The 13,436-nt window shown below is 39.6% G+C and overlaps 1 protein-coding gene across 1 annotated transcript; it reads left to right on the top strand.

Annotated features, from left to right (window-relative positions):
* The first annotated feature begins 1,735 nt into the window (after positions 1-1,735).
* On the top strand, positions 1,736-2,706 carry LOC126713218 (uncharacterized). The gene has a single exon (XM_050412914.1). The coding sequence runs from the start codon at positions 1,979-1,981 to the stop codon at positions 2,459-2,461; it is 483 nt and encodes a 160-aa protein (XP_050268871.1). The 5' UTR covers positions 1,736-1,978; the 3' UTR covers positions 2,462-2,706.
* The last annotated feature ends 10,730 nt before the right edge of the window (positions 2,707-13,436 follow it).

Genomic DNA, 13,436 nt, shown 5'->3' with positions numbered 1-13,436 from the left:
ATTGATCATTACTGTGATCCCTTTTAGTTTTTTTCTTTTTCTTTTTCCTTCTTTTGATTAAAAGATAGAGTATGATCTTCAATTCTTGATCATGTGTAAGATGAATGTCCTCAAATTAGGGTCCAAAAGAACCAAAAAACATCATGACTAAAACTGGCCCGGTGTGATTATAGGTTGGGCCCATCGTGAATCATTAGATTGTTCGTTACTTCCTTGGAAGTAATGAGTTGTCCAGAACGTCCATGTTGCTTTTCTTCTTTTTGGGCCGATGGTCATTATTTTTTTTTTTTTGGGGTTTCAACTAACGTGTCTCTTGATAGTTGCTCTTTTATCATCAAACCAAAATATCAATTTGTTTTTGATATAGGTGAATGATCGAACCTCAAATCTTTTATTTAATTATAAGAAACTTTACCGATTAAAGTTAACTGAAACCCATACCAACATTATGTATTTTATTACAAAGAAACTGACTTTTACACTTAAAAATTTACAGTCTCACCATGCGTTTTGCAAAGTATCTTATCAAAAGGAAGTAGAATAGTCTAACCAAATATTGCGACACCATTTCTTCATATATATATATATATATATTCATTATCTTTGTTTATTGTTACAAAAATTGTACCATCTAGAACTAGACATGTTACATAAATTAAATAAAAATATTCTAAATAGAGTTTAGTAGCAGGCATCTTAAAAATCTTGCTTGAATAATTCCTCACTGTAAGATAACCCAACACACACACACACACACACACACATATATATATATATATATATATATTCATTATCTTTGTTTATTGCTACAAAACTTGTACCATACTAGAACTATACATGTTACATAAAATAAATAAAAATAGTCTAAACAGGGTTTAGTAGCAGGCATCTTGAAAATCTTGCTTGAATAATTCCTCATTGTAAGATAACCCAAAACACAGATACGCACATATTTGTTTTCTCAATCTCACACAAAAACATTGTGGGTTCTTGTACAGTCAACAAAATCTTACAAAATTTTTACAACAAGTTGAAATATGTCAGACCACCATAAGTATATCCATCACAACTCAAAACAAACTTGATGTGAAAATTTTATGGGGTTTTATTGTGTCCAAAGACTTTCTCATGTCGAATCCCATCTAAGTTGGGATGAAGAGATTGTGACAATTTTGATTAACACACACCAAAAATAGAATATTAAAATGAATAAAATCATTTCTTTTTTCCTTTTGGTGTCTTGATAATGTGACATTCTTTCTTAAAATGAAGAAACTGGAACCCACAGCATCCTAATCGTTCACGAATCGGTCTAGCTTTCATTGCCAAAACACGATAGGGTAGGTAGAAATTTGATAAATAATGCTTCCTAACACTAGACTTCAAACTTGTGTCATTTTTAAATTAATAAAACACTAATGGCAACAGAGTAGTTAGAAATTTGATAATTAAGTACTTCCTAACACTAGACTTCATTTGTTCCCCAAAAAACATGGAACTTTTTCTAGGCACTATTTCCACCATTGCCAAAAGGCCCCAAAACCCATTTCAAACTTCGTCTCATTTTCAAATTAAACACATAGTCACGCAATCAAAGACTCCGAACTTGCGTGTTTGGCTAGCTAACTCATGTATTGGTAACTCTTATATTTACTTAAAAGTTAAGGAAGAGAATTTAAGCCTACCCATAATAAAGCGAGTAATGAGAATTCTTCTTTTCAAAGAATGAAGGTTACCAAAAAAAATACAGTGCAGGTGATTTGAATACGCCGACAAAGTCAGCAAGTGCGCGTTGATTTGGTTAACCACTCTCTTCAATAACCCTATTTAGCTCAACCTCCAGCCAACCACCTCTCGAACCCTATAGTCTATGACTCTATGTCATACATCATATATACAAATCCGATCATACGAGTTTTCCATTCCTCAACACACAAAGTCACAAACCCATAAAAAATTGTTCTGTGACTAACTCAAAATGGCTAGCAATAGCATTACATCAAGGGATCAGGACGAGCGTGCTGGGGCAGAGATTGTGCATGGTCCTGAAGAATGTTACCGCCACTCCATAGATCTTTTGGAAGAGCTAGGTTTCCCCAAGGGTGTTCTTCCATTGCAGGACCTTGAAGAGTGTGGAAGAGTTAGAGAAACTGGGTTTGTTTGGATGAAACAAAAGGCCCCATATGAGCATTTCTTTGTTGGGAGCAACACCCGGGTGAGTTATTCCATAGAGGTGACAGCATACGTGGAGAAATTCAAGATGAAGAAGATGACTGGTATTAAGAGCAAGCAAGTGTTTTTGTGGGTGCCTATAACTGAGATGAGCATAGATGACCCTGCAAGCAAGAAAATATATTTCAAGACACCTATGGGGATTGGAAAGTCTTTCCCAGTTACAGCTTTCATGACTGAGGAAGAGAAGCAGAAGTATTTGGAGAAGAAGGCCAATAGTACTGAATGAATTAAACTTGTTTGTTCATGATCATATATGGGACACATCGATCTTGTTTTCATTGCTGGTTTCGTGTTGATCTGAGTTAGAACCCTACAGATTTTCTGTTGCTATTGTTTTGATTACTAGCTAGTATTTCATGTATGACTCTCTTTTGATCAGTTTTCACCAACTGCGCATCAAAGAGTTCATCCTTTTAGTGGACCATGCAATAAATTCAATAATTAATTAAGAATAATCAATAGTTATTGTCATCTTGCTATCTAGCGTGTTCACTAAGTTTGTCTCTATTTTATTGTCCTGGTCCTCCAGGAATATCCCTGGTAACAAACTAATAACAAGAGTTCAACCTTTAATTTTTGAGAATATTAGGTTCGGTTATATATATATATATATATATATTTTTTTTTTTTTTTTTTTGAGAATTCAACAAATATGGATTATTAAATTATGGGTATGATTATTATACATCTGTTAATATACCTCATCCTTACAGATCACTCATTTCACGTATTAAATATGTACATACTTAAAAAATGCAAAAATTATGTGTAAAATTATATACATTGAGTGTATATTAACAAATTTATAATAAGAACATTGGAAACATAAAATAATGCCCAGTAATTTATTTGCAGTTAATTTTAGTCAATAGCCCACGTCTTCTAGTTCTAGGCATGAGCTTACTAACAATAATATGCATTTAACTTCATCTTTAGTGTTCGTTTGGATAGCACTTAAAGTGCTGCGTCTGCGTTTTCTCTCTCTCTTTTTTTTTTTTTTTTTTTTTTCTTTTCAGCTGCAACTGTTGACCCGGTTTTCTGTGAATACTGCACTTGAGCACTATTCACAGGTCCCACAAACTCCACTTTTTATCAACTTTTTCATTAAAAATGGATCCCACAGTACTATTCACACATTTAAAAATTATTTTACTACAATGTTTTCAGTTTTCAGTTTTCAGTTTCAGCAAAATAAGTTCTATCCAAACAGACCCTTAGGGTGTGTTTGGATAGAACTTATTTTGCTGAAACTGAAAACTGAAAACACTGTAGCAAAATAATTTTTAAATGTGTGAATAGTACTGTGGGACCCATTTTTAATGAAAAAATTGATAAAAAAATGAAATTTGTGGGTCCGTGAACAGTGCATATGTGCACTGTTCACTGCAAAAAATCAACATTTGCAGTTACTGTTCATTGAACAGTAACCGCAATACTCCAAAAACGCGTGAAAAAAAAAAAAAAAAAAAAAAGGAACAAAACGCAGCTTGGAAACGCAGACTTGGAATCCAAACACACACTTAGTCTTTGGAATACTAATATTGGCTCCCAGCAAAAAAAAGAAAAAAAAAAAAAAGGAATATTTCCAAATATGGCCCAGTAATTTATTTGCAATTAATTTTAGTCAATAGCCCACATCTTCTATGCATGAGCTTACTCACAACAATATGCATTTAGGGTCTATTTGGATACAGCTGAAAACTAAAAAACACTATAGTAAAATAATTTTTAAATGTGTGAATAGTATCATGGGACTCATTTTTAATGAAAAAGTTGCTGAAAAGTAAGATTTGTGGGTCCCGTGAACAGTGCACGGGACCCACTGATGTGCTAAAAAGGGGTTGAAAAGTCAAATATTATGGCTACAGTACATAAACAGTAGCCGTAACAGTGAAATTTCTCTCTTAAACACATGCCAAAAAAAAAACGCTAGACGCAGACGCGCTGGCTTTTTCATCCAAATCCAAACATAACCTTAACTTCATTTTTAGTCTTTGGAATACAAATATTGGCTTCCAGCGAAGAAAAAAAAAAAAGGAATATTAATATTGGCAATTTGGCATCTTTAGGACGGAAAATTTTTAAGTATTTCCGGAGTATAGATAAATAGTACTCATTCCTTTCACATTTATGGTAAACCTTACCATGAATTTAATAAGTGAACTCCACAATCAGTGGCGGAGTCAGAATTTCAATTTAGAGGGGGCAAGATCAAAAGACAATAATAAAAAAATAACCTAAAATTATTAATATAAAATTATAAACAAACAATAATTGTCATACAAAGCCTATTAAAATTAAACAATTGTAAAATAGATAAACAATTGTAAAACATGTAATTCATAGTTATTGATGATCAATCATCAAAGTAAGAGATTAATCTATATACATAAAGTTTAGAGATGTAATTTGATTCCTCAAAATAAATTGAGAAAATAAATTTCAACTTTTCTCTATTCTTTTAATTTTTTTTAAATTTTGGATTTATGGTAGAAGCTCAAATTTTGAAACTATGAAAATGCAAGAGATGGAGAAGAAAAAAGTAATGGACATTTTAATGCTTTAGTACCATACAAGACATTATTATTATTGTAGGGCCTTTAAGCCCAGAAGTTCATTATTTATCCATATATTGGGCCTGTGGCCCAAGTCGAGAATGAGGATTTGCCTGAGGAGGAGAAGTTTTCGTCAAAGGAGATTGCACTGATAAATAAAAGGTGGGGTTTGGTCATAATAGCTCCGGAGAGTGTGTCGAGGATGAAAACTGCCTCGGCCGAACTTGGCTGAGGTCCTAGAAGATGGTTTGACAACAAGGATGACAACCCCTGAAATTCAATTAGGGCGGACAAGCATTGCAAATATATAAGATAAGGATGAGTCCCAAAATATCTGGGGAGAAAGTTGCTACATTCGCATTAAATGCACTGCAGCTAATCCCTTGGTCGCATTAATGTAGAAGTGATACCTCAACAGTGTATTTCAGCCTTACAGCTACTACATGAGGACTTTGGGAAGTGCTGATGGGACAAGTATCAGCCCTAACCATCTAGCATACAGGTGGAAGGTGGAGATGAAAAAGAGAGAGAGTATAAAAGAAGAAGGAGGAAACAAGATTAGAGGATCGAAAAATTGAGAAAAGAAATACTGTAGCAATCCACAATCAAACTTGTAATGTTATCTAAGAGCATTATATAAGAACCATTGTCCTCGGATTTCGCTGAGGACGTTTTTTCTTCATTTTACAGTTATCCATTTTTATCTTTTTGTCATCAAGCCTATCTAGCTCATTGTTTGACCAACTAAAGCCTAGTTTTCCAACCCATTCCTCTACAAATTCATTGTTTTGGGCTTCTTGGGCCTAAGTCCATCCACGTGTTGGGTTAGGAACTCAAATCGGGTCCTTACAATTGGCGCTGTCTATGGGAAAGACCGGTGCGATAGTGAGTTAGACGTTGAACGATGAATGATGGTAGAATCAGGTCCAAATCCAGCAGAATCTATGGGCTCTCAACATAAAGATCATTTCCGTGAACTTAAGCGAAGGAGAGACTGGGAGGGAAGTGTATACACTACCCACACCAGTAAGAGTCGGTCTCAAGGTAAAAACCATATCTCTCATGAAGAAAATGCCAAAAACATGCAAAAGGAAATTGATCACCTAAAGATAAGCTTATGCCACGAGCGCAGAAGGCGAGCCCCCTCCAATTCTGACTACTCTTCCGATGATGAGAAGGATCAAGACTATAGGCAAAAATCAAGAACTCCCCCCAGCAAATCTTTCTCGTATGACAAAGATTACCGCCATAGACGCAGAAACAATAATTCATCTTCGAGAGGCCTAGTAAATGACGCTGTGAGTAAAGCACTCAACCAAATTTCTAAATCACCCTTCACCCATTGGATTGAGGAAGGAAGACTTCCTCGGCGGTTCATTCAACCCACTTTCACCTTGTATAACGGCAAAACGGACCCTGTTGAACATGTTAGCCACTTTAATCTAAAGATGACTGTACATTCCAAGAATGAAGCCTTGATGTGCAATGAGGTGGTTTGATAGTCTAAGGGCAAGATCCATCCGTTCCTTTAAGGAACTCACCCAAACGTTTGGGTCCAATTTTATTACGTGCAGCAGAGCTCCTCATCCTTTGGCTTCTTTGCTATCTCTGTCCATGAGAGAGGGAGAAACTCTAAAAACATACTCGGACCGATATTGGGAGATGTTCAACGAGATATAAGGTGATTTTAAGGACATGGCCATTAGTACTTTCAAGCTCGGCTTGCCTGCAGAGCACGACTTAAGGAAATCTTTGACGGGGAAACCTGTCACCAGTATATGTCAACTCATGGATTGGATTGACAAGTATAAGAGGGTTGAGGAAGACCAGTTGTAAGATAAGGGGAAGGGCAAGGTTATCCCTTAGGAGATGAGGGATTTCAGGTTGGAACGTTACAATAATAACAAAACCCGGTGAGATTTTGCCAGATAATCTAGACTTGCAACCCCACAAGTTGTAAACATCGTGTTCCGAGAATCGGCGCATCAAGTTTTAGGGAAGATAAAAAACGAGCCGTATTTTAAATGGCCGAACAAGATGAGTGAAGATCCTTCAAGGTGCAACCAAAGCCTCCATTGTCAGTATCATCAAGACCGAGGACATACCACTGAGGATTGTCGAACATTGTGGAACCATCTGGAACAACTGGTTAAGGAGGGGAAGTTGCAACAATTTCTGTACCGACCCAACGGATAGGGAGACTAGTCAGGGTCAAGGGGTCAGGGGAATGCTTCTTCAAGGCCCCCGTTGGGCACAATCAATGTCATATTTGCTACGCCTGGAAGAACTGGCTCTGAACCTGCCAAGGTGATGTCTGTGACCGGGTCACTAGCCAAGGACCCAAATTTCAAGCCAAAGAGAGCTAGATTAGAAATCCAACCTTCATTGAGTTTCTCGGATGAAGACAAGATTGGAACTATCCAACCACATAGTGACGCTTTAGTGGTCACCTTTCGAATAGGGGGTATGATGTGAAAAGGGTAATGGTGGATTAAGGCAGTTGTGTAGAAGTCATGTATCATGACCTGTACAAAGGACTGAACTTGAAACCTGAAGTCCTGACAGCTTACGATTCACCTCTGGTAGGTTTTGACGGAAAGCTTGTTGCCACAAAGGGTCAAATTAGGCTGCCTGTGCAGGCCAATTCAGAAGTAGTGGAAGTGGACTTCATAGTAGTGGATGCATACTCCCCCTACACGGCCATTGTCGCTAGACCTTGGCTTCAGACCTTGGGTGCCATTTCTTCAACTGTACATCAGAAGGTTAAGTATATATCCGAAGACTGGGTTGAGGAACTAGTAGGGAACCAATCTATGGCTAGGCAGTGCCTCGTGTCTGCAATTTTGCATCAACCAGCAACTGAGTCCTCGGTCATAGTCAAAGAAAGTTTATAGCAGTCAATGTCTCTGGAATTACCAACGAGCGGGCCTGCCGAGAAGGCCAAATGTGAGGATTTGGAGAAACTCCCCATTGATGACGATCAAGAAAAGTTTTTTTAGGTTGGGGCTCAGCTTCCACCTTGGGAGAAGGAGGAGTTAGTAGTCTTTCTTAAGAACAACATTGATATATTTGCTTGGAATGCTTACGAGGCTCCGGGAGTAGATCTGAGCTTCATCTGCCATCATTTGATTGTCAATCCATTTGTCACCCCCCAGGAAACAACCACCTCGACGTTCATCCAAAGAGCATTCGGATGCTGTAAAGGACGAGGTGATGAAACTTAAGCGAGCTGGGGCTATTAAAGAGGTTTTTTACCCTGAATGGCTGGCTAACACCGTAGTGGTTAAGAAGAAGACGGGGAAGTGGTGTGTTTGCGTAGATTTTATAGACTTGAACAAAGTCTGCCCAAAGGACCTTTTCCCTATGCCTCGGATTGATTAGTTGGTGGACGCAACTGTAGGCCACCATCGAATGAGCTTTTTGGATGCCTTTCAAGGGTATCATCAAATACCTATAGCCTTGGACGACCAGGAAAGGACATCTTTTGTCACTCCTATAGGAAACTATCATTACAAAGTGATGCCCTTTAGTTTGAAGAATACTGAGGCTATCTACCAAAGGATGATGACTAGGATGTTTGAACCACAGTTAGGGAAAAACATTGAGATTTATATCGATGATATGGTAGTAAAAAGTAAGGAAGAGTCCGAGCATGTTAATGATCTCGGGAATATTTTTGATATCTTAAGGAAGCACAAACTACGACTTAACGCTTCCAAGTGTTCTTTTGGTGTCGGGTCAGACAAGTTTTTGGGCTACATAGTCACACATCGTGGAATTGAAGTCAATCCCGACCAGATTAAGGCGATCAACAACCTGCAACCACCTCGGAATCCAAAAGAGGTCCAGAAGCTTACAGGAATGACCTTTGCCCTGAACCGGTTCATCTCTCGATCAGCTGACAGGTGTAGACCTTTCTTTAAATTGTTAAACAAGTGGAAGGGGTTTGAATGGACCAATGAATGTGCCCAGGCTTTCCAGCAGTTGAAAGAATACCTTTCTCGGCCACCAATTATGTCAAGGCCTGAGGTGGACAAGGTTCTGTTTGCTTACCTTGTCATGGCCCCCCACGCAGTAAGTCTAGTTTTGATTCGTGTCGACTGTGGCGTGTAGAGACCAGTCTATTATATAAGCAAGTCATTACATGAAGCTGAGGTCCAGTACTTACCACTTGAAAAGGCCATTTTGGCGGTGGTGCATGGCACACGTAAGCTCCCCCATTATTTCCAATTACACACAATTGTTGTCTTAACTCAACTCTTACTCAGATCCCTACTTCGAAGCATCGACTACACAGGGAGAATTGCAAAGTGGGGCACGATCCTAGGGGCATTTGATATCAAATATATGCCTTGCAGCTCAGTCAAAGGTTAGGTCCTCGCTGATTTGGTAGCTGAGTTCGCTGAGACCCCATCAGAAGATAAATTAGAGGAGCAAAACATGAATGAAAAATCAGTTGGCACAATCCCCTTGCAAGAACCTTTGTCCTGGAAGGTTTACGTTGATGGTGCAGCTAATTAAAGAGGATTTGGAGTGGGGCTAGTCCTAGTATCCCCAGAAAGGATCACAATCGAGAAATCCTTAAGAATGGGATTCTCGGCTACAAACAATAAGGCCAAATACGAAGCTCTCTTGGTAAGGATGACCATGGTTCAGAAAATTGGTGGAAAAGTAATGGAGATATTCTCTGATTCAAGGCTGGTGGTAGACCAAGTCCAAGAGGAGTTGGAGGCAAGAGATCCTAGAATGTAGGAGTATTTGAGTCAGGTTAGACATTTGCAATCTGGATTTGAGTCTTTTGTTTTATCACAAGTTCTTAGAAGTAGGAATGCACATGCAAACTCTCTCACCACACTAGAAACTTCCTCGACACAGGGCTTACCCCGGGTAATCCTTGTGGAAAACTTATGTAAACCTTCTGAGGTGGGAAGGAATGTGGTTCATGTTCACCAAGTAAGGGTGGGGCCTAGTTGGATGGACTCTATTGCGCTATTCCTTAAAGAAGATATTTTGCCCAAGAATAAATCTGAGGCTGACATGGTGCAAAGAAAAACACCTCGGTTTTGGGTGTTCGAGGATCAGAAACTGTATTAGAGATCTTTTTCTGGCCTGTATCTATTGTGCATGCACCCTGAAGCAGTGGAACTACTCCTAGAAGAATTGCACGAAGGAATTTGTGGAAGCCACACGAGAGGCAGGTCTCTGTCTCACAAGGCCCTCACACAAGGCTACTGGTGGCCAAACATGCAAAGGGAAGCACAAGACTATGTAAAGAAGTGTGACCAATGCCAAAGATTTGCACTAAACATCCACCAACCTGGAGGAGTCCTTAATCCCTTAACCAGTCCTTGGCCTTTCGCTTAGTGGGGTTTGGATATTGTGGGGCCCTTCCCTAAGGCAGCAGGGAATAAGAGGTATTTGTTGGTCGGCACGGATTACTTCACTAAATGGGTCGAAGCTGAACCCTTGTTAAACATCAGGGACGTGGACGCCAAAAAATTTGTTTGGAAGAATATTGTCACTTGGTTTGGAATTCCTCATACCCTCATCTCGAAAAATGGGATTCAGATTGATAGTAAAACCTTTAGGAGGTACTGCTGCGATCTGGGAATAAAGAATAGGAATTCCACTCTGGCCTATCCACAAGGAAATGGGCAAGCCGAGGCTGTCAACAAGGTTATAGTGAATGGACTCAAAAAAAGACTAAACGACACAAAAGGAAAATTGGTATAAGAATTACCACACGTCCTTTGGACCTACCGAACTACACCTCATAGATTTACTAGAAAGACGCCTTTCTCAATGACCTATGGTGCCGAAACTGTCATTCCTTTGGAAACTGGGTTCCCCACACTTAGAACAAGTTCTTTCACTCCGGACGGTAACGATGGGCTATTGGAAAAGAGCCTAGATTTAATTGAAGAACAAAGAGAAAATGCTAGGGTCCAATTAGCTTATTATCAACACAAGCTCAAAAAAAAAAAATACGATGCTAACTTGAAGCTAGGGCCACTGGCACCTGGAGATTTGGTTCTAAGAAAAGTTATAGGGACTGCCAAGAACCCAACGTGGGGGAAGTTGGGACCTAACTGGGAGGGGCCCTATCGTATTACATCAGTGGCCTGGATTGGTGCATATTATCTCTTAGATCTAGAGGAAAGGGCCGTACCACGCCCTTGGAATGTATATAATCTAAGGAGATATTATTATTAATGGAGATTCTCTTCACCTTATTTTGGGTTTGTTATATTGCTTGTCATGTGTTCTGGACATCTATCTAAGTATCAAACTGAACATTGGCCATGCCTGGCTCCTTGGTCCACATGCCTTGGGAAAATTGATAACTTTATTCGTTATTCTAAGTATTAAACAGAACCTTAGCTATGCCTGGTTCCTCGGACCATCTGCTTTGGGAAAATTAATACTCCTTGGTATCTATCTAAGTATCAAACTAAACCTTGGCCATGCTTGGCTCTTCGGACCACATGCCTTGAGAAAATTGATAACTTTATTCATCATTCTAAGTATTAAACAGAATCTTAGCTATGCCTGGTTTCTTGGACCATATGTTTTAGGAAAATTAATACTCCTTGGCATCTATCTAAGTATCAAACTGAACCTTGGCCATGCATGGCTCCTCGGACCACATGCCTTGGGAAAATTGATAACTTTATTCGTTATTCTAAGTATTAAACAAAACCTTAGCTATGCCTAGTTCCTCGGACCATCTGCTTTGGGAAAATTCTCCTTAGCATCTATCTAAGTATCAAACTAAACATTGGCCATGCCTAGCTTTTCAGACCACATGCCTTGGGAAAATTAATAACTTTATTAATTATTCTAAGTATTAAACAGAACCTTTGCTAAGTCTGGTTCCTCGGACCATTTGCTTTGGATAAATTAATACTTAGAAATATTTTTCTGAGCATCAAACATGACCTTAGCTAAGTCTGGTTCCTCAGACCATCTGCCTTAGGAAAGTTAACACGTCTTGGCCATTACCTAAGTGTCTAAGCATGACATACTCTGGGTACAGTTACAATGGGTGACGGTAAGTGTCATTGCAAAAATGGTTTCAATTAGATGTTCATGAGCATCACTTAAAGCATTTGCAGGCATGCCCATGTCTGTATGAAAGTGGTTTGCCACTCAGGTCTTATAAAGTTGTTTTTAAGTAAGGCAAATTGTAACTTTAAAACCTATGCTCACGTCACAATGTTGTGTAAGTTTTTCAAAAAAGAATTAGGCATGGCCGAGGTGATTAACATAGCAGATTCAATTTGTTTTAATACTGATCATATTTTTGCGTAAGGTACGTGTTGTTACTTAGATGGATTGGTCACTAAAGATATATCCCATCACAACAAGCAAAGTTTAAAGTAGGGGCAACATAAAAACCAAAATCATTAGAAGAAAATTTGCAACTTCCATTAAGTTTAGGCCTCTAACAAAGGCAGCTAGATAACAAGAAAAAGATACAACTATTTTTTCATCTTTATTATAAGTTTTTCCTTTGCATATTTGGCAGGTTGGGTATCCGCTGCTGTGGGGGTACTTGAGCCTTATCCTTTGGGTCCATTTTTGGGGGTATGGGAAGAGTTGCCAACACCAGCTCTATGCTCTAGGAAGTTTCTTTTTCTTTAAGGAGATCCCCTGGAAAAGTTAGAGCTAAGTCAGTGCCTTGGACTGTGCTTTTGTTGGCATCCCCAGCTCTTGTAGTGTCCTCGGCCTGCTCCCCACCCTCAGAAGAAGTATTAGCTACAGGAGGGGCTCTGGGTGGACTTCCTTGGGCTTCAGTTGCTTTCGAGGGTGCTGGGTCGGCCTTAGAATCCGAAGAGCTCGCAAGGCATATGGCTGGCGGGTAGTAGACACTTTTTTCCCTCTTGAGCATGGAAGAGGCCTCAACCCCAGCCTGGTTGAGGGCTTCGTCCCATGTCAGGGTGCAGTAAGTTCTGCAAACAGCAAGGACCTCGGTATTAAGGGCGTCCTCAGTCTCGGCCACGCCTACGTCATAGCCATGCTGCTTTGCTTCTTTTTTGGCTTTCTTTACCTCCTCTTGAGCCTTCTCGGTGAGAACTCTGGCCTTCTCGACCTCTTCCAATTTCTTTTTTAGTGCAGCAATTTGAGTTTTGGAGGGGCCAAGTTGTCCTCAGCAGTACGTAGCAACAGCCATTGGCTTTCAGCTTGCTTTTCAACACTCTCTAGGGCTGCCACCGCATACTTCCCTTCTTTCTTCTCCTCCTGCAGCTTCTTCTTAAGCTCCTAGATGCTCTTCTCGGCCACGTGAAAGGCATCCACAGCAGCGTTGCGCCTCCCTTCCTCCTCCTTCATCTGTTGATGGCAGGAGTTAGCCATCTCCTCGGCTCGGAAATATGCTTGAATAGCCTGCCAAGGAAAGAAAGAAGAATTATAAGAGGAAAGTGAAGAGAATAAGTTAGAAAGAAAGGATGGGGACGAACCATAGCCAAATATCTTTTGAGATTGAGGAAAACCTCATGTCTCCTTATATCACGTAGCTTGGCCATGTCCTCGGGGAGTAGCAAGGCTTGCTTCACTGCGTCGGCCACGTAATTGGCTACTCCTCCTTGAAAATCGCAAATTGAGGCATTAGCAAAGAGAGGTTCCTCATTCAGCATTGGGGCAAGG

The sequence above is a fragment of the Quercus robur genome, chromosome 2 (assembly GCF_932294415.1).
Source record: "Quercus robur chromosome 2, dhQueRobu3.1, whole genome shotgun sequence".
NCBI lineage: Eukaryota > Viridiplantae > Streptophyta > Magnoliopsida > Fagales > Fagaceae > Quercus > Quercus robur.
Note: the sequence above shows the minus strand (reverse complement) of the source record. Positions and strands in the feature narration are given on the sequence as shown.

What these genes read in the sequence shown, in the direction of transcription:
- LOC126713218 (XM_050412914.1), top strand. Translation starts at nt 1,979, where the DNA reads ATGGCTAGCAATAGCATTACATCAAGGGATCAGGACGAGCGTGCTGGG.